This window comes from Tubulanus polymorphus, chromosome 2 (genome assembly GCF_964204645.1).
Source record: "Tubulanus polymorphus chromosome 2, tnTubPoly1.2, whole genome shotgun sequence".
NCBI lineage: Eukaryota > Metazoa > Nemertea > Palaeonemertea > Tubulaniformes > Tubulanidae > Tubulanus > Tubulanus polymorphus.
This window is the reverse complement of record NC_134026.1, coordinates 17170505-17193048: the sequence shown is the minus strand read 5'-3', so window position 1 is coordinate 17193048 and position 22544 is coordinate 17170505. Positions and strand designations below refer to the sequence as shown.

General features: G+C 34.0%; 4 protein-coding genes across 4 annotated transcripts; 1 reads left to right on the top strand and 3 right to left on the bottom strand.

Moving 5' to 3' along the window:
* Nucleotides 1–12945: 12945 nt before the first annotated feature.
* LOC141898975 (uncharacterized) lies at nt 12946–13559 on the bottom strand. Its single transcript, XM_074785125.1, has 3 exons — nt 13421–13559; nt 13269–13329; nt 12946–13123 (listed from the first exon to the last, which is right to left on the bottom strand). The coding sequence occupies exons 1-3, from the start codon at nt 13557–13559 to the stop codon at nt 12946–12948; spliced, it is 378 nt and encodes a 125-aa protein (XP_074641226.1).
* A 633-nt stretch (nt 13560–14192) lies between these two features.
* LOC141900562 (P2X purinoceptor 7-like) lies at nt 14193–15408 on the top strand. The gene is made up of 2 exons (XM_074787515.1): nt 14193–14276; nt 14975–15408. The coding sequence occupies exon 2, from the start codon at nt 15057–15059 to the stop codon at nt 15381–15383; it is 327 nt and encodes a 108-aa protein (XP_074643616.1). The 5' UTR covers nt 14193–14276; nt 14975–15056; the 3' UTR covers nt 15384–15408.
* Nucleotides 15409–15455: 47 nt separating this feature from the next.
* Nucleotides 15456–17047, bottom strand: LOC141898974 (uncharacterized). The gene is made up of 6 exons (XM_074785124.1): nt 16884–17047; nt 16597–16774; nt 16290–16517; nt 16041–16212; nt 15807–15955; nt 15456–15718 (listed from the first exon to the last, which is right to left on the bottom strand). Exons 1-6 carry the CDS (start codon nt 16938–16940, stop codon nt 15456–15458), a joined length of 1047 nt encoding a protein of 348 aa, XP_074641225.1. The 5' UTR covers nt 16941–17047.
* A 657-nt stretch (nt 17048–17704) lies between these two features.
* Nucleotides 17705–18837, bottom strand: LOC141898973 (uncharacterized). Its single transcript, XM_074785123.1, has 3 exons — nt 18569–18837; nt 18014–18273; nt 17705–17928 (listed from the first exon to the last, which is right to left on the bottom strand). Exons 1-3 carry the CDS (start codon nt 18793–18795, stop codon nt 17705–17707), a joined length of 711 nt encoding a protein of 236 aa, XP_074641224.1. The 5' UTR covers nt 18796–18837.
* Between the last annotated feature and the right edge of the window lie 3707 nt (nt 18838–22544).

The window sequence follows — 22544 nt, the reverse complement described above, 5'->3', positions numbered from 1 at the left end:
AATACTTCATGATCTTCAGATCTTAAACATCTCATCTTATGTTTTCTAACTTCTTCATTGAATATACAATTGATGTAATCTTTGAAATGAATATTCTTTTCTACTACACTTTTGGTTATTCCTTTTAACTTTTTAGCTTCATGTTCTTTAGTTTTATATGAATACATTTTAGATCTAATACCGATGAACTCAATCATTTCTTCACCACCTAATTCATCCTTGAATTTACCGGGAACTTTTTTATTATCATTGCTAAACAATTCATGATCTTTAGGATAGTTACTGAAATCAATATGATGTTTTAATGTTTTTAAATCATCTGTTATGTTATCAGTTTTTATCTTTAATATGTAACTGTCAGTATCAAAATATAGTATTTCTATATGTTTTTCTCCAAAAAGTGGTTGTAATACATTATAATAGAATTCATACATTAGTAATTTTGATAATTCTAAAACTGAAGCGCCAACATAGATTGGTTTATTAAATTTCATTGATGTTCTTCTCATCTTAACTGCAGCTAAATTTTCATCAAATATTCTGTTACCAATGAACTTAGGATATGTTTGTAAATGCCTTATCCTTTTACCATTACTAACTAACTCAATATCATTTCTATTTCTAATATTTTCACAAGTCTTACCATAGAATGCATTATTCATTAACTTGAAGAAATCTTTTTCGAAATCAGTTTTAGCTTCAGTTCTCTGTTTGGTGTTAAAATCTATATATTTTTCTAACCACTTAGATTGACTAAATGAAATATATCTATGTACTTTTTTTAAAACCATTCCTTGATTCAAATAAAACTTTAACATTCTATAATGTACTACATAATTATATTTATCTTCCTGAGTTACCATTTACTTTTCTGTATGAATAGGATTTTCGGGTTTAATTCTTTTTTGATAATTTGATAATTCTTCATGAGTAACAGTTTTATGTTCTGGACAGTATGCTAGATTTCTAGATTTAAATTTAATATGTTCAGGATATTCTAAATCTACAACAAAGAAGTAACCAGTATCTGAATCATCTGCAATATCTAGGATTCTTTTCTTCCAATCAAATTTGTCATTATTTTCATTCTGTAAAACTTCAGTTAATTCAAATACTCCATAAGGTTGTGGTTCCATCATTGCCCAACCATATAGATTATTTGCATCTATATATAATAACTTATATCCAGGGTTATCATTTACATTGAAATATCTATCCCCTAATACACCTGAAACTCCTCCTCTTATAGATTTTTCAAATAATAATAATTGATCTATATTTGTTAACAAATCCATTTTTATATCTGTAAATTTTAATCCACAATCCCATGTTAATCCTGGTGATGAATAACAATGACATGGATCAATGTTAAAATATTTTAGGTTTACATCTCTAAACCTTTCGAATATATCGGTTAATAATAATACATCTGATTTTAAATATATATCTAATTGCCCATGATTTTCTATTTTGAAATGATTCCAAATATTCAATGTTCTATTATATACTTCATCTTTAACATATTCATTTTTTAATTCATCATAGAATTGTTCTTTCAATAATTCAGTTATATTGAAATCATTATGTGATTTATAAAATGAATATGGAATTGCTCCTTTATATCTCATTAATTAAAATCATCATTATTTGGGTAGTGTTGCTTTAATATTTTTAATTCATCATCAACTTACTTTGATAAGTTATCTAATGAACTATTCAAAAATCTATATGAATCTATAAATCTTAGGCAACCAAATTGGAATGATATATAATTCTCAGATGTTTTAGCTAACATTCTAAATTTATAAGTTGGTATTTTATCTTTTGATCTATTTGAATTTAATCTTTCTATTTCATTATTAGTTTCTTCTATTTTATGGCATAACTGTTTGATGAATAAATGTGCATCATATCCTGATAGATTATGAAATATAACTGGTAGTCAGCCAGCCAATCATGGAAAATTCGACGATCACGGCATTTTTTGTTACAGCTTGGCATCCGGGCTCATTTGATAGCAGAGTATGTGGGCTATCATGTGTGGTGGATGCCTTTTACAATTCTTTCGTTTTTTGGCCTACAGGGGGCGTTGAAGTCAGACATTTTGAAATTAAAACATCTTCATTTTCATTTGGCAGGGAAATACACTTAAAACTACTTTTGCTAAGTGATTCGAATATCTCATCTTAGGTTTGGAGTAATTTTACAATCTAAACCTTTTCTGAGTCGGGGGATTACAGCGCATATAGCGCAACGTTAATTTTATGCATACATTTATTTGTTACCTAGTTACAGCAGCAACAATCGTGTAATATTCACTTGAAAATAGCAATTTCATATGAAATATTCATTTTAAAGGTTATTAGCTCAAATAGTGATGTTGTTAATGTTTTTTGTTGATTATTTTGATATTTCTTTAAACTTACTTATAACTCGTATGTACTTGGTCAATATCGGGATTAACTGTTTATTGGTTTCTATGGTAACAGCAATTCAAATCTGCGTTCTTCATCCGTCAGGTACCGGTATTTTGGGCGTTGGGTCTTTCGTGACATTCCATATGTCCTTAACTTGCCAAAAAGTCTTGGACCATTTATTGGGCCGCTTGTTACTACGTCTTGCTAACAATTGAATTGCAACAATGATAACCATTGTTGCAATTGCCGAAAAATCGCGTAATTTGTCCACATTCTTGACGTAACCAATGGATTAATTGAGGATGTGTTTATTTAAAACCATATCTAATCTTTTTTCTTTAAAATTTTAAAATAATTCCATATTCGTTCACGAGTAAATCATAACTAAACGTTGTCACCATGGTAACCATACATTATATGCGTTTATTTGAAAAAATTCTTTTTTTCCCATATCTTTTGAACCCTTTCACCGAATTTGTCGAATGAAAGCTCATTTTTGAGGCAATTCCTTGAATTTTCTTTACTTCTAGGGCATGACATTAATGATCCTAACGTTGGAGTGTGTTGAATGATTTTTGTCAGGATATATGCTGTTCAGTGAAAATGATTGGCTTTCGAATAATAGACACTTCATTATCACCAAAACTTGTGTCAATGAAATATTTCATAGTTGTAGTTTGACTGATCAATTTTTGATGAAGAAATTGCAACAGCTTCAATAATTGTCTGAGTTGGCCTGAAAATGTCATGAAGAAGGAATGAGACTCTATTATGATTAGGAAAAGATGGGATTCAATAGTTGAGGAAGGATGGAATTCTAAGATATTTGAGTGGAGAATAGGCCTTATAACTAATAGGTAGGCAGGCCTCATATAATACTTATATTTAATACTATTTGATTTTGTCAATGTATGGACATTTTTGTTGCTGAAAACCCCAAATAATTATCACTATGTTATGTAGACCAAGCACGGCCGGGGCCTGGTCAGCAATAGTTTCTAAATTATAAGCGAAATGACGCAGTTGAGGTGGTAGGGTTTGAATAATTTGCTCGATCTCTAGAAAACCTTTGATTATACAGCGTAAGCTGCTTGCACTAATTCCTTTGTCTTTTTGTCTCAATTCATGTTAAATTTGTGAGGCCCAGTGAAGTTCCAGGTTCTTCACCGACTGATAGTCGGTGGACCCGTGTTTAAATCTGCAGACTTAGGCCTGTACATGGGTTTGGAGGAACCCCCTTAGGTGAACTTGCCCATTTCAAATTTTCAACGTCCAAAAAACCTTCCACATTCCGTGTCCGACATGTGGTCCGTATACCATTCACATTACTAAGTTCGTTGACGTAGTTTTAGATACCAGAATCAATTAAAATGTTGTCAAAGTGGTATAGGGCACAATAGCAGACTAAAAAGGTCCTCGGGCTAATGATAATAATAATAATAATAATAATAATAATAATAATAAACATTTATAAGGCGCCTGTTTCTTAAAAGATAAGTTCTCCGGCGCACTGCAATGGTTCATAGTCACTAAGTATAGGCACGTTGAAAGAGTAGATGTTTTAGGGAACGTTTAAACTGGTTGACATCGTGAATATTACGCAGGTGGTTATCAATGTTATTCCAAAGGGAAGCAGCAACTACAGTAAATGAACGTCCACCAAAAGTACTTAGGTTGTAATGGGCTGCAGACAGTAAATTTTGAGATGATGATCTTAGTGCACGAACTGGATTGTACTGAACGAGTAGATCTCTCAAGTAGACTGGAGCCAACAAGTGCAGGCACTTAAAAACAAGGAGAATAACTTTGAACTCTATGCGCTGTTTCACAGGCAACCAGTGACGGGACTTAAGCACAGGTGTTATATGCTCATATTTCTTTGTTTTGGTGACAATACGAGCGGCACGGTTCTGTATCAATTGCAGTCTGTGAAGAGAAGAAAAAGACGATCCTGCCAAGCATGCGTTACAGTAGTCAATCCTTGACAAAACTAGGGACTGCATAAATAGTTTCGCAGCCGCATCAGACAAGTAGTCCCGGATGCTACCTAACGCCCTAAGATAATATGACGTAGCACAGACAAAACTACTAACATGTGCCTTCATATTGAGCTGAGGGTCAGAAATAACTCCAAGATTTCGGATAGGTTTATTCGATAACGGAATCTCAAAGTCGTCAACACAAATACTACGTATGTTGATTGAACGCAGTATATGCATTGTTCCAAACAACATTGCCTCGAACTTATCCACATTGCACATCAACTTATTGTCAATAAGCCACTTGTTGACTTGAGAACATGTAAGCTCGATAACATTAACTTGTCTACTAATGTCCAATGATTTGCATTTGATTGCCATATACAGTTGACCATCGTCCGTAAAACCATGACGTGAAACTTTGCTATCCTCAAATAACTGCACTAAGGGCAATAAATAAATGAGGAACAATAGTGGCCCCAGCATGTAGCCTTGGGGCTCACCATACTCAACTTTACAGAAATCAGAGTAATGTTCGTTGATAACGACACGATGCGTGCGATTCTCAAGATACGATATTAACCACTGAAGTGCTGAACCATGAATACCAAGCACTACCTGAAGTCGATTTACAAGGATGAGATGGTCCACAGTATCGAAGGCAGCACTCCGGTCTAAAAGGACAAGTATGGCAGCACCATCAGCGTCAACCATGTTACGAATGTCACTTTGAACCTTGACAAGAGCTGTCTCGGTGCTGTGACAGGTTTTGTACACAGACTGGTAAATATCATGTAAATTGTTAGCATCCATATAAGCGGTTATACAAACAGCTACAACACGCTCCAGTACTTTGGAGATAAACGGGAGGTTACTGACTGGACGGTAGTTTTTGAGAACGGAAGTATCTAAGCTTTGTTTTTTAATGAGCGGGGTTATCAACGCAGTCTTCAGGACCCAAACACGAGTCTGGGAAAGATAGTCTAATCCTCTCAATTTTGTCAGCAAAGAAAGTTGCAAATCTATTTGCAAGTTCTTCCCATTCATCACTATCTGGCAGCTTTCTACTCACATCTTTCAGAAGAAGTTCATCAAACACTTTCTGCATAGCTTTTCCATCCGAACCTGCATCACTAATCCTGGTATTGTAGTACTGCCTCTTGGAATGCTTTACAAGATTATTATAATGCAATTTAACAGTATGGAAAATTTCGGGCTAAAGTGTTTTTACAAGACGAGGTAGATAATTTTCAACAAAATGGTACATTCAGTCGTTCCTAGTTCCATAAAAGCAAGAAAGGGCACTTTGAGTCCCTATCAATATCCTATCAATATCAAAAGTAGAAAGATGCATTACAACGTCATATAGCCCGTGCAAACTATCAAGCAAAAATGCATGTTCAGCATGTCCTGAATTGGTTTCTTGTAAATGTAAGACTGATTGCAGCCGCGCCAACTGTAAATGCAGAAAAAATAATGTCACTTGTACATCTGCATGTGGCTGTTGCCACGAAAACTGCCTAGATAATGATAAACTAGGGGTCCAGGGACACCATGCCCACTAGGGAAGTGGTTCCAAATGCTCAACAATCTACAATTTCAATATTCAACGCCCCCTGGTGACCATATGCAAAAACCAATGACCTTGAAACTCACCACAACCATAGAACATGTCAGCAGCTACGATTTTGTAATTGATTGTCGTAACAAAATTTGTCTCGTTACCAATTTAATATGGAAATACTAAGTTATTCTACTATTCAACGCCCCCTGGTGACCATATTCAAAACCCAATGACCTTGAAACTCACCACAATCTTAGAACATGTCACGAACTATAACTTTGTAATTGATCACGGTAACAAAATATGCCTAGGTACCAATATAATAAGGAGATACTAAGTTATTCTACTATTCAACGCCCCCTGGTGACCATATAGAATAACTAATGGCCTTAAAACTTGCCACAATCATAGATGATGTCATAAGCTACAACTTTGCAATTGATTGTGGTTACAAAATATGCATTGATACGAATATAATATAGAAATACTAAGATATCGTATTATTCAACGCCCCCTGGTGGCCATATACAAATACCAATGACATTCAAACTCACCACAATCATAGAACACGTTATGAGCTACAAGGTACTAATTGATTGTGGTAACAAAATACGCTTAGGTATCAATATAATGTGGAAAAACTTTTTTTCCACCTATGAATGAGTACTGATGACACCAAAATGGCCGCCAATTGCGTCATAATTGGCTGATCAAAAATACCTGTCTCAGGTATAAAACAGCCCTTTTCAAAGAATACCCATCACAAATTGCAATGAGGAATAGCAAACCAGTAGGGAGCTACAGGACTCAGAATTCGGGCAAAAATTGACATTTTTGGGCACTAAAAAAGGTCATAGGACGGTCATCTTGAGTCCGATCGACCCAATTTTTGTTATGCTGATGGGCCCTGGGGGGGGGGGGGATTCACATACATCCGAAAGATCAAGGTAATTGATCAAAGCGTCTTCAAAATTTCCCTCAAAAGTTCAAAAATGTGTAAAAAGTGTCGATTTTAGCGAACAACAATGGCTGACAGTCGGCCAACTTGATTCTGACAGAGCCAGTTTTTGGGCTGAAAAGTAGTCACGAAAAGTGATCGCAATAGCCCGCTGGGACTTAAGTCCCAAGTGGGCTAAAAAGTAAATTGCAGTTAAGGGAATATTAGTTTAACTAAAGGTTAACTAGTATCATGCCCTAGAAGTAAGGAAAATTCAAGGAATTGCCTCAAAAATGAGCTTTCATTCGACAAATTCGGTGAAAGGGTTCAAAAGATATGGGAGAAAATCTTATGGGAAATTTTATGGGAAAAAAAGAATTTTTTCAAATAAATGCATATAATATATGGTTACCATGGTGACAACGTTTAGTTATAATTTACTCGTGAACGAATATGGAATGATTTTAAAATTTTGAAGATTTTAAAGATTTTGAAAGAGAAAAGATTAAATAATGGCTTTAATTAAACACATACTCAAATAATCCATTGGTTACGTCAAGAATGTGGACAAATTACGCGATTTTTCTGCAATTGCATTAATGGTTACCATTGTTGCAATTCAATTGTTAGCAAGACGTAGTAATAAGCGGCCCAATAAATGGTCGAAGACTTTTGGCGAGTTTGAGGACATATGGAATGTCACAAAAGACCCAACGCCCAAAATACCGGTACCTGACGGATGAAGAACGCAGATTTGAATTGCTGTTACCATAGAAACCAATAAACAGTTAATCCCGATATTGACCAAGTACATACGAGTTATAAGTAAGTTTAAAGAAATATCAAAATAACCAACAAAAAACATTAACAACATCACTATTTGAGCTAATAACCTTTAAAATGAATATTTCATATGAAATTGCTATTTTCAAGTGAATATTACAAGATTGTTGCTGCTATAACTAGGTAACAAATAAATATATGCATAAAATTAACGTTGCGCTATATGCGCTGTAATCCCCCGACTCAGAAAAGGTTTAGATAGTAAAATTACTCCAAACCTAAGATGAGATATTCGAATTATTTAGCAAAAGTAGTTTTAAGTGTATTTCCCTGTCAAATGAAAATGAAGATGTTTTAATTTCAAAATGTCTGACTTTAACGCCCCTGTAGGCCAAAAAACGAAAAAATTGTAAAAGGCATCCACCACACATGATAGCCCACATACTCTGCTATCAAATGAGCCCGGATGCCAAGCTGTAACAAAAAATGCCGTGATCGTTGAATTTTAGGATAGTTTTTTAAGGTTGGCTGGCTGACTATGGTACAAAATTAATTTTCTTAGCTTGTGAGTTACAATTCTCACGTGCAGCGCCTCTAAACTTTCCATTCAAATGATCATGGTCTCTTACTTTTTTATCTCTAAAATTAAATATCTTTTCACAATAATAACATTTATCTGCAAACGCAAATTCTTCTTTATCTTCTTCTGTCATTATAATTTCTTTATTTGTATTCAATAATTTACTAAATCTTATTTCATATTCAATTAATAAGTCACAAAAATGATTAATAACATTTTCATTTCTATAATGATAATATTCACTTTCAATTAGTTCTGGATAATCAGATTTAATATATAACCCGAAAGCTGCAGCTGATTGATGAATCTTTTTAATAGTATTTGTTTTTGGTGGTTCATCTGAAAAATCATTTTCATTAGAATTTAATTTCTTTCTTTTATAATATATTTCTTTTCTATCTTGATCAGTTAATTCTTTATTTAATGATTCAAAATCTCCATATATCACAAATGGTACTTTATTTTTGTAATCATATTTTTTGAATTCTAATATTTTATCCTTTTCATTTGGTAAAACTAATTTACAATAATCATGATTTTCACATAATTGTTTATGATTTAATAATGTACTTTCATTACTGAATCTATGTAAACATTTTCTACATAGATATATTTTATTATGGTGATCACTTTCTGTTCTAAAGAATAAATCAATTTGTTTAATCCACATATAATGATTCTCATAATATAGTATATCTATAACATCATTTGAATCATAATCTTTTGATAGATATAAAGGTTCTAATGTATAATGTTTATGTTGTTACCTTTTGTATTTGGCAATTTGATTAAATCAAATACATTTATCTTTATATTATTATCTCTTTCTATTTTTGGGATGTTTTTAATTATAACAGGATACTTATCTATCTTATAATTATTTTCAAATTGTTTATAATGAGTTAATCTAAAACTATGTTGTTTATAATCTTCAACTGGGTGTAAACAACTTATTATAGCCCATAGAAAACATTTATCATCTTCATTTTGTACATTTATAACAGCATTAGTTTTAAATGGTAGTTTGATATAACTCGATGCTTCAATATCTGGTTCTTTATAATATGATACATTATTTTCATCTATTGGTTTTGATTTAGTTAACTTATTATATTTTGTGTTATAAACATGTAAAGCCATAAATATTATTTCATCAAATATTAAACCAGATCCTTCAAAATATTTCTCTTCTATTTTAGTTTTTACTTCATTATAACATTTATCTAATTTATCATCTATATGTTGTTTAGATATAATATGTTGTGAATGAGAATTTATATTATATATTGGTTTATCTTCAGATTTTATGAATTTAACTCTAGAAGATATACTTATTTTAGGATATTCAACATCAGTTATTAGTTTTATTATTTCTTTCATATTTTCTAAATGTTTTTTATTTTCTTCTAATGTTTTTCCTTTATGAAATTTAAACTCGATAGCTTCTGGGCCAATATCACTTTTAAATGCTTCGGTTATCTCTATATCTTTTTTATTATCCAATGAATTAATATATTTTCTTACATCTTCCATGTATGGTCTTTTATTGTTTAATTTATTTTTTATGCTTTTAATTGTCTTCTGTTTCTTATCATTATCTTTATCAAAATAATCTTCACCTAAAATATCATTATTCATATTTCTAATATGACTTTTAGATTTTAAATGTTCATTATAATATCTTTTATCACTGAATGATTGATTACATGTATCACATTTGTATGTTTCTTTTTCATTCGTTAATTCATCTAATTTAGTTTCTAATATATCATCTTTATATTCTAGTTTCAATTTATTCTCTAAATGTTTTTTAGTTTTATTGTGTCTTGCTTTTTGGGATTTATCTATATTGATATTACATGTTGGACAGTGGTACTTATTTGCTTCTATTTTAATACTAAATTTTTTTTTTAAATTGATTTTAGAAGTTCAATGATTTATATCATGTATTATTTCAATCACACTTTACTAACACTTTTAATGTTTAAAAATCTAACTCATACAAATATAAATATTGAAATAATGTTGTAAATATATACTTTTATATTGAATAATCTGTCAATTTATATGTTATTCATGTATATGATTATTTTAAGAGTAATAGGGATAATAGGCTTTCAGGTTAAAGGTTGAATGGTCGAGTTCATTAAAAACAAATATTAAAAGTAATTTAAAACTATAATATATTTTCATAACCGTGTGTATTTCAGTTGAATAATAGAATAATTATTATTATTAAAATATATTTGATTATATGAATTTGTGTATTGTAAATAAATCAATTGGTCGCGGAGCGGAGCGGTAGCGAAGTGGAGCGACCAATTGATTTAATACAATATGCTTTTTAAATTATTGATATCTTAGAATAAATATTTAGTTATAATATAAAATACACACGGTTATGAAAATATATTATAGTTTTAAATTACTTTTAATGTTTTGTTTTTTAATGAGCTCGACCGTTCGACCTTTGGCTTGAAAGCCTATTATCCCTATTACTCACTTAAAACTGACAGAATTTACCACCTACAACTGACTAAACTGACCACCTATAACTGACTAAACTGACCACCTATAACTGACCTCACTTGACCACCTATAACCGACTGAATAAACTACCTTTTACTATACTAAACTGCCTCTTAGCTGCTCTTCCATTATGCCGAAATTAAAACGTCAAAGCCACAATCGGTTAAAACTGATCAGGAAAAAAAAGAACAAAATTCAAGCAGTAAATTATGTATTTGCTTCTTACCATCAAGGAGGTGAAATATTTTCAGATGCTGCAGGAAAACAGTGTGTTTGTGCATCATTCATTTTCCTGATCATGGGATCCTATCTAAATCCTACCAATTTCAGTACTAATGATTTGAATATGATATTGAGAAAGCTATCCATGAAAAGTCTTAATCAATATCTCCTAATAAAAGTTATGCCTTCTACTTTCACAATCGATAGCCAACAGATTGGAATTCATTTTGCAAGTGAAATATTTGGCACATCGTTAGAATCCACTGTTGTTACTGAACCACGTGTGTCATTACGGCATGCAGTTATTTTCGCTTTTCAACAATGTGGATCTATTTTTGTTACCTTTGGAAGAGACTATGGTTCTAGTAGTCAGAAGTTTTTGCATGAAGCCAGTTACACATCAGCAATTATCAGGAAGGATCAACTTTTCTATGCTTTTGATTCACATGCACGTGACTGCTGGGCAATGTTAAATCCTAATGGTAAACTGAATTATTACTTTTGGGAAACATTGAGCAAGTTTTTGATTACCTCTATCACTTGTCCTACTCCTTGAAACTTCATCAGGATTTTAGAACGATAACCACACTCACGTGGTGAACGGATAATAAGATAAAATCCCACTATTTACAGATTAAAAGAATTTAAAAACCAGAATTTATTTATTAAAGGGTTAGTGACATATTTTCGCAATAAGTTAAAATTTTACCATTTTTAGGCAGAAATATGTTTAAACTTGTCATCTTAGTCGAAAAAACTGTTTTGCAACTCTGCCAGTTAAAATAAAAACGCATTTTAAAACATCCGGTAGTGTTGTTGTTTTTATACAAGCACGTGCTTAGGTCGTGACGTCACGTCGTGAAAACAAAGAATGTAAACAATAGACTATTCACAATGGCGTCCGACAGCGAGTCTTCAACTACGGACATTTCTTCGAATGAATCGTCTAATATTAGTTCAAATGTTAGCGATGAAGACGGAGAGCATATTACTATTGGTCCATATTTATATCAGGGAAGTGTGATGAGATGGAATACGGACGCTTTTAATTGCCGGATGTAGGCTATTCAATTCAGCCCGTACATCAAAGGTTACCGCAACAGCAGTAAGCTACGCTTATCGAGTGTGTGTTACCAGCTGAACACCATTCAACATCAACTTTGATTCGGTCGCAGAACAACCCGCAATAGTTTTAGCCCGATAAATGTTCTGCGATCGATACTACGCATGCGCACTGCAGTTCATTGAACAACGTGGAAGTGGCTGTGTATACACATATTTTTCTTTAGAAAATCGGTTGAAATTCAACAATTTCTCGTAAAATTTGTCCAAAAAGGTATGTATTTTTATTCTTCTATATCTCCGAAACCCGGTATCGGAACATTAAGTATTTATATTGTGATTAAAGTCTGTTTTTATGTGTTAAACATATGTTTTTGCCAGTTCGTTCCGATTCCGGGTTTAGCGTTATTTGGGCCTTGAAGATGTCAAATATTTCGGCCCAGACTCGCGCAGCTTTCGTTTCTGACGTCATGTTGCTAAGTTACGACACAAACATATACACGAAGTATGATCTTTAAAATGTGTATTTACTACATAATAATGTTACTTAATAACGCTTACATTAGGCCTACAAATTATTGTCCCCCATATAAACCAAGTTGCCTAAATAGCATCAGCAATCTAATTTAATTAACCTTTTTTTGTTTTTAGTCATGGATCTTTGTCGATTGTGTGGAAAAAATGCGAAACCTCCGGATCGTCGTCCTATCGATAAAAATAATTTCAAAAGCCATGTGAAGGAGTTGTTCAACATTGATTTTGATGATGATACTGAACAGTACCCGATATATATCTGTAATATGTGTCGTGTCAAATTACAAAAATGGCGTAAGAACAAAAACGTTAAAAAAACTGTCCCTGTTACTATCAAATTAAAACAATGGACATGTAAACCACTGGTTAATTCCAAGTCTGGACGGCGACTTATTTGTAGTCAAAATTTTATCGATCGATTTTCCATAATGTACTGCTGCCATTCCATTTGAACTGAATTTAAATACTCGATGGTTAATCACTTCAGTCATAGCCTTTTCCAAATATATAGTGTTCCTGCGAAAATAATAATAATGATTATTATTTTAACATGTACTTATCTGGATTTTTTATATTATGTTTATGTATTATTTTCTGTATTCGTTTATTATTTTATAACCTAAAAGGATTGTATTGATTATAAAAATAAATGTAAAAATACCTGTATGTGTGTTTTCTCGTGTTCAGATCGCAGTCTCTGGTCAGCTGAGCCTGAGAAGTACCTATATGAAATAGAAAAGGAAAGAATAAAGTGCCTGCAATTAGGTGGAAACTATTCCGATATTTCATTGATTCAAAAGGAATAACACTCACTAGAATCGGCCGAATTAGTTGATCCTGATCCAGAGGATTCCCGTAATATTTCCGTATCGATCTGAACCAATTCGTCACTATCAGAGAATAGATCGTCAAAATCGTCATCATTTATAATTTCGTTGACAACCGTTGCCATTTTAATACAGCGGAAAGAACCGATATCACGATTGATAAAACACTATATCCGTCTGAAGCGATGTAGGGAGAATCCCACAATGATAACGAAAAAGTCCAAAAATGTTAGTAGTTTATTCAACGTTTCGTCCATGTCCTAATAGTCATCTTCAGAAATAATGAATACTACAGAAATTATGAAAGATATATACAATCCAGAGACAAAGAGACTAATTCAAGTAATCAGAGATGATACTAACTAAAGGAAAATTAACGTAGAAACAGTTACACGCTAAAACAGATTAAAGAGAAGCAGTTAAGAGACAAACTAGGGGGCACTTAAATTTAAGACAATTGTGAATACAAGTTGATCGACTAAAATTGATGAGGGGAAATCAGGTGTTGAGTTTAACCAGTTTACAGAGGAATTTTTATATAAGTTTATTATGGGATGAAAAACCGATATTCGGAAACAACTGATTTATTACGGAGATTCCCGATCTCGCTGGTTATCGCTTATCGGCGCGTTACGTAACAAAGCGCTCGCCGACGAACCGTTATCGGCTTTAGGGCAATTACAACGCACATTCGACAAGAGCTGCACAATAGCGTCCGTATTCCATCTCATCACACTTCCCTGTTTATATGAACCAGACTTAGAACCCGAAGAAAATGGAGAGAGACCAGATGATCAGCCAGATATTAGATGGAGATTAGATGTTCAAAGATTGAAAGACTGGTACGTTTAAAATCATTCAATACACTGTGAGTTTACCTTAGTAAACTTCCCGGCGTCTGGGGGTACCCAGGGCCGTAGCTAGCATTTGAATTTTAGGCCAGGTTTTTTTATTTTTTGGTTTACGGATCCGCCGACGTTATTTTTTAGGAATGAAAAAATTAATAAAATTGGATATTCTTTAGTTTTTTTTATTTTTCCATCATTCCTCCGGTTGATGAGATCCAAAATCTGAGGATCGGAAGAATAAAAACCTAAAGCTGTGTTCAACATGTGGCATTAAATTAAGCAATATCGATCTTTTCCGGGAGTGAATCTACTTTAGTACTTGAAAAATGTAAAAGAAGGCAAGCAGGTGCTGCCACTCTCAGGTGATGAAAGGTTAAGTAGAGGGTTTTCCCCTAGGTAGAAAAATCTATTAATAAAGTCAGGAAAAGAATCGTTAATGTATGGTCTGCAATATATGTTTGGTATTCTCTTGTCAAATTTCAAGGTGTTATTTATCTTATAAAGGTACGGTTTTCTGTATTTTTATCATCTATTGGGATCATCCATCAATTTTAGAATTTTGCTTTTTGAGAGTGAGGCACATTCTAATTGAGTTGTATTGATGGGGTTATAATTAGCAGATGTTTCGAGTTAAGACCAGTAACTGCAAACACTTGAAACACCATTGAATCTTTTCTTTTTCTCACATGCAGGTGTCAATGTAATAACTGCCAAGTTTTACAAACTGCTACAGAATGCTGTTGCTGCCAAGAGATTGATGTTGTCAGAGAAAAGATGGAGGAGGTGGCCCAAACGCATAACCAGAATGTTGCTCCATGTATCACCGACTCGGATGCATTTCGTCGAATCTGTTTGGAACCTTGGGTGCTACAAGTTGCATGGCTTGGATTTAGGCAGCACTATGGACGCAAAGCTTTCGAAGGCAACATCAACGAAAAACACCGTCATGTAGCTTATCGTCAGTTCGTACGATGGTGCTGGGGCTACTGTGGACCGAAGAATCGAAAAATTCTACCGAGTTGTGTCGTGAGCGCTATCAGAGCTCAGTTTCCGAATGGTGACAATATGTACAAAGGTTTTAGACTTCCAAAATTTGAATAATGCATATTTCTTTATTCATTTTATAAGTAAAGTGATAACAATATAACAAAGTACATAATATGAGATTCGTGTTCAATTTTTATCTTTTCTTTGACCAGAACAATTTCGCTTTTTCCCTCGTCCTCTCACTGCAGTAGGCGTAGATGAATTTATTCGCAATGGAACTTTTTCGGTTGAACGAAATCTGCTTTTATGAGCTGCTATGGCTGCTGATTTAGCAATACGGTTGTGATTTGCACTTAAGCTCGGTGGGACTTGAATCACATTTTTTACTAACTTCCTCGGACCAACTTTAGCTGTGGCAAAAACTTGCGATACTATTTGGTCAATATAACCTAAAATGTAGTAAATGTAGAGATAGTTCTTAGTAGATTTTTACTTGTGCATTTATATAATTCATGGGGATAATAGCTCGAAACTTACTGTATGTGGCATCTTGAAGAATTTTATGGACGACGTATCCATCTTTATACTTAGGATAGTAAATACTGTACTGCAGTTCTCCCGTTTTCCACTTTCTTGCCTGAGGCCTCTTGCTATTTTCATTCCAGTGGAGAATAGCTGTATACACTCTGAAGAAAATATGTTTTAAATTACAAATCTTTCTACGATTTTTAGTAGTATCATTCCATCAGACAGATTTATATACAACTGTACCTTGAAATCATTCCTTTATATGAGAAATGAATCATTTTTGGTGCAAAATGATTCACTAAACTATGAAAGGATTCCAGATCACTTGTTTGCCCATAAGGGGACATCTTCATAATCTTATTGACAGTTCTCGTACTAGTTAGAAGTGTTTTTACCGAGTCGGCTGGTCTAGACCCTAAAATTTAAATTGTATGAAAAATCAACTGCAAGAACGCAACCAGTACATTGATCGATTTGAAAATAATTCCTTACCTGGGATTAACCAATTCTTCTTTTTTTCATATGGTTGGTGATAACAGTTTGTATGTACATTCTGTATATGGTCTATGCACGATAGCCATTTTTCTTTGATTTCGTTCGACTGGCCAGGGGTGGAAGACAGAGCACACCAATACAAATGCAGCTTTATGCTCTTGATCCAGTCACTAACAATTGCCATCTCTTTTTGTTTTCCCAATTTCTCCAGTTTCTTTGTAATAGCTGCAACAGAAGAAAAATGAAGTGAATTCATAATCATTTGTTAGTACATTAGATTCAGCCTTGAATTTTGTTCACTCACATTTAACGACGTGCCAGCAATCATAAAAGTGGCTAATACTCCAATTTTCACGCACCCACTTCGCTATTTGCAAGTGCATGTCTGTCACCAGAGCAAGAACCTTAAAGTTTTTCATGGTCTTGTAACAGCGCTTCAACCCTTCACACTCCATCTTATTGGCTGATCCAGTTTCTGTACTCTAAATAGGATAGTTCATAGGTGATCAATGCCAAAATTGTCCATTGAAAACATTTCATTCAAATTTAGAAAATGTTAATTTTCAGCACTGGCAAAAACAAAATATTTACCTGAACCAATTCCATGCATAGAATTTTCGAAGTCACAATATCAATGATACTGTACATCCCATATTTAGCCGAGTGACCAACAGAATCACACCTTCCGTCTCCACCGATCAATAAAGTTTCATTTTTCCGTTCTTCCAATAACTGTTGCTGCTGTTTTTTCCATACTGCTGCTGTTGCCGAGTGGATATACTTCGACTGGTGCCGGAAAAAAGTGCGTCTGGTTCCACAGCATACTCCCATGAAACTTTAAAATATGAATAAATGTGATTGTGAATTCTCTCCTCTGAAGTTACAATTTCAAATTGCCATATATATATAAAATTGTGTTTTCTTACCTAAACAATCTGAGAACTTTAGATTGTAGACTACCAGTTAAAACTATGAGTGCACTCAGTAACAAACTTAGTGAACAAATACCACGAACTTTCGGACAATTCTCCCACTTGGTCACGTGACCGCAGTGACAGCATACACTGGTTACCTCGATATGTGATGCTACAACCTTTTTAGTCACGCTAGTTTGACTACTACAAATATGACAGTTTCTAAATAGTTTGAACAAATTTGACTGAGTCACAATATATTTCTCTTGGTCTTTGAACTGTTTATCACTGTCATCTCTGGAATGTAAATAAAGTGTAGAATTAATTATCATGTATGAAGTTCAAATTTTTTGGGTGGATGAAGCTAGCAGAATATAATTTTTTCTTGAAATGTAACCGGTCATTTCTCATTTATGCTTGAAATGTTTCATAGGATCAATCATGAAATACAAATGTGATCTGCCTCAAAATGAAAATTTACCTCATTTCTTCAAATTTTTAATTCTTGTGATCTTCACTAAAATCTGGTCTGAAGTCGGCAGATTCATCCGCACTTGTACTGCTACTATCTGAGGCTGTAGTGTGGTTTTCTTCAATTTCTGAAATTTTTTGCCTGGACAACCTTCTCGTCTGTATGCCAATCGACCGCTTTGGGTTGTATCGTCTGACACGTGACGTATGTCTTCGCGTACATCTTTGGACCCACTTACGAGTCTGTATCCCTAAAAACGGCACATGTTGTCAATTCAATAATCCTTTTTCAGATTAAAATTCATAAATTATGCATTGTTTATGCCTTACACATACCAATTGAATTCTTAGAAAATTCAGTCTGGACCGATTTGTCCAAATCAAGCCAGTCACTTTCATTTGGTAGATTGGTTTCTTCTTCCTCATTACAATCACTACCGAGAGTTTTGATCATATCGATTCGTCGCCTTTTCTCAAATGCAGACCTGCCCTTTTTGGTTGGTGGCGAGAACATATTCTTTTCTGTGTCTAGACTCTCAGATTGATCAGTGTCTTGGATATGGATTGTTGGAACAGCATCTTTATTTAGAATTAACCTGAAATAAACATTTTATCAACATTAGTTTATCTTTTTTGTTAGGAATAAAATCTATTAAAAATGAGGTTCAATTCGAGTAACATAAAGCAAATCATTACAATGGGTGAATAGCTAGTCTATTCATTCATTGTGATTCGAAACATGTCAAAAGGGAATAGGATTGTGGTGGGCTGTTTTGTTAGATATTTTGATTTTGAATTGAAGTTGTACAAAGGATTCATTTCATTTAGGCCTAAGACAAATATTTTTGCATGCATTATAGAAGAGAGTGAGTTATTTATTCAGAAATATACCATTTTGCAAATCCGGCTCGGTATTTCATCAGATTCGAGAAAGAACCATCGTCGAAATGCCTGGCACATAGTAGGCTACGTGTTTTTCCGGCGTCGGCTGGCTTCCAATGAATGCGTTTCAAACACACGAAATTTGTCCATTTTTTTGCTAGTACAGGATCCGCCGGCCATTGAAACAAATCTTTTTCAGATGTACTGCATCCGTAATAGACACAGCGTCTTGGCATCCTTGGAAATATTAACTTAAAAACGTACTGTGTGCGTGTCGGTTTAGCACGGGAACCGGCGTATTTTTACTTCCGCATTCCAATCTCCTTCACGACGTGACGTCAGCACTACTCACTTGCCGATGCAACTTTCTTTCGTAAACGCGTCAAAACGCGCGATTTTTAAAAGCCTGTAGCTGACTAACGCGACATTTTACATTCATGAAACCAATTTTATTAAGTTCACACATGATACATTTATCATTTTACAGGGAAATATTTTGAAAAATGCATACTTTGAAAAAACTGTCACTAACCCTTTAAATCTAAAATGGTTCAATCACGTTTGGAACACTGGTCATCGTTTTAATTTTGATAAAGCCGAAATTATTTAAACTTCCAGCAATTACACTAAACGCCACATAGTTGAGTCTGCCCTAATTACTCGTCACTCAGATATTAGTACCAATTTAAATAATGGCTTTTCTCCGCATAATTCCCTTCTTTCTAAGTATATTACTTCATGCCTTGCCAAACACTAATTATTTACTCACTCACCAATTTACTCAATTAACCTGTCCTCCTCTGTATATATACCCCTGTTTTTAGTCTATTTCTCACACCTGACGATGATCTCTAGGGTGAGATCGAAACGTCGTGTCTTTTAAATATTTTAGATTTAATAAATAAATTCTGGTTTTTAAATTCTTTTAATCTGTAAACAGTGGGATTTTATCTTTTCATCAGGATTTGTTTCAAATAACTCCAGCTACTATAACAATTGTGAATTCACGACCTTTACCTTTCTCTACTACATCATCACAAATGCAATCTGCAAATAACTCATTATCAACTTATCTTCAAGATCAAATCGAAAAAAACTGAGAAAGCACGTTTACGAAAACAAAAGCAAAGGCAGAACATTACTTATAAAGTTGCTGGACAAAAGGTCAACACTGAGGCACATCGTAAAAGAAAATCTGCATGCAATAAATCTACACTTAATCATGACTCTATTAAATCATTCCAGTAGCTCAAGGTCAACTATATGTTTGCTCTTCCTGTGATCAGCTCTTCTATAGTCATAGTGTTGTTCTTGGAACCTCTATCAAGAAAGCACCTCAAGAACTATTAGATGTTTGTCTCGATGGATGGCTAAGTGTTGACAAAAAGGAATGGGTCTGCAAAACCTGTGTGAAACACCTGCATCAGCTTGAATTTCGTCTCCTTTCTCCACGTTTACCTTTCATGCGAATTCAAGAATCTGTTTGTGGTCACCAATATAAACTTACTGGTAACATGGTTAATGTTCCTGCTGACATAGTGCAAACTATAACTTCCTTACCAAGAATGGAAGACCAAAATGCAACAATTAAAGTGCAACTTAAACGAAAATTACAGTATGAACATTCTGTTGCTACAGAAAATATAGGCCCTGAAAAGGTCAGGATACCAGCAGAATGGCTCACAACCCATGGTGAACTATTTAAAGAACAAAATATCACATTTGATAGAAGTTGGAATATTTCGTCTGATATTGAAACGGATCATCAACAAAGAAAACAACATGATGAAGCGTCATCAGATGATCAGCTTAGGAATGAAGAATGTGATACTGATTTTATGCTTGAAAAACAACTGTTAGGCATTCATGACACAATGTTGTCATCTCCAGATTTCATTGAGGAAACAGGTCAGTCAGAGGAATTCGCTTTTCCAGGTATATTCTGTGGACAAAAGCGATTGGACAATGACAATAGAGAGAGCAACATATACTATAGTGAATTATGTAAGTCAGGACCCAGTTCCACAGTTGTGATTTAGAGTTAACTCTGAGTTAAAGTTAGTTCATTTTCAATGTTTTAACCCAGGGTCAAATCTTAACTCAGAACTGTGGAACTGGACCCTGAGGTTCGTCGTAGTGATAGAAGAAACTGTAAATATGTTGACAATTTATTTTTTAAAAGAAAAAATCTGCAGATGAAGATGTTACTTGAAGGGTACATCTTGCAGCGTGAAATATAAAACAAATGGTAGAGCATCTACTGCAAAAGATCTCAAAGGTGATAAAAGCAAACAATTAGTTAACCTCAATGAAGGCTTTAGAGTTTTGAAAACTGTCCGTGGTACACTGCCTTACTTTGAGCAGGCAAAAAAGATCTCTTTGCAATGTTACGGCAACTTGGTCATGCAACATTATTTGTTACATGAAGTTCTGCAGAAATCAGAAGGTTGCATTTGCTGAGGATTTTAGGTGAGATAGCTGATCACTGATTGTATACTAATAATGACCTGGAAAACATGTCTTGGCAAAATAAGTGTAGGCTTATTCAGGCCGATCCAGTTACATGTTCTAGGCATTTCCATTATCAAGAGCAGTGCTTCTTGAAACTTGTGTTGTTTGCCCCTACAGCATCCCTGGGAAAGGTAGCTGACTTCTTCTATCGCATAGAATTCCAGCACCGTGGTTCCCCACATATACAAATGCTCTTGTGGATTTCTGATGCACCTGTCTATGGTAAAGATACAAAGATAAGGTTACTGAATATATAGACAAAGTAGTATCTTGTGATAAAATTTACAAGATAAACAACGAGGACAACCTTGTCACCTTACAAAACCATAGACATTCTAGGAGTTGTAAGAGAGTAGTGAAAGGTTATGTAACTTGTCAGATTGGATAAAGAACAGCTTGCTTTTTATCAAGAAATTCACAAGAAAATTCAATTAACGTTGACATCGTCGCTTAAAGATAAAAATGAATCATCATACGACGAATTTCTCAATACACTTGGCATTACGCTTGAGCATTATATTCTTACTCTGAGGTCATAACTGAAAGGCCCTGTTGTATTTCTTAAAAGATCACTGAATGAGAATCTTATAAATCCATATAATAAATCCATCCTACAGGCATGGCAAGCTAATCATGATGTACAGTACATTACGGATGTACGAGTCAGTAATTGGCAAAGGCATGTGAGCAAGCGCTTGAAGAGCAATCTGACATAAAACAGAAGGTCAGAATAATTGGCAATAAGTTTCTTAATATAGAAATTTTTGCACAGGATTCTGTGTATCTCCTGTACCACTGAGAAATTCCTCAAGAACGGTCATTTTTGTTAACACAAGTGAACCAGAAAAACGCGTTCATTTGTTAAAACCTGCAAATATTATTGACAACATGCAGGATGATGATACCGATATAGGATCATGTGATCTCATTGACAAATATTCTAAGAGACCCAAATATCTAGAAAATGTATGTCTGGCAGAATATGCATCCTACTATAATCATAGTGAAAATAATATGGTGCCATCAAGAGTTCTCACAAAAGACGGCTACCCTGCCGAGTCACCAACTACATATGCAGATCTCAACAATGATGATAAAACAGATATCAGTCATGAGAAACTTATTCCAAAACGTCGACAGAAACCACGGATTATGCACTATGTTAGGTACAATGAGGACACTGAACCCGAGAATTATTACAGACTTCATGGCGAAAAGAATCAGAAGATCTAATTCACCCTTTTCAATTCTTTTAAGAAAAATATCTCCAACAACAACTAATCATTAATGAAAACATCACCTTGTATGAGCCTGCAGCAAAAATGGTTGATTTAGCCGTTAATCAGCTAGCTGATGAAGAAATTCTAGGAAACCTGGGATGTAATAGCCCCTAACACACAACAGCCTCACGTGATGATGAAGGTATTATAGATAGTGTCATGTATGCTACACTGCAACCTTCGCACGCTTCTCA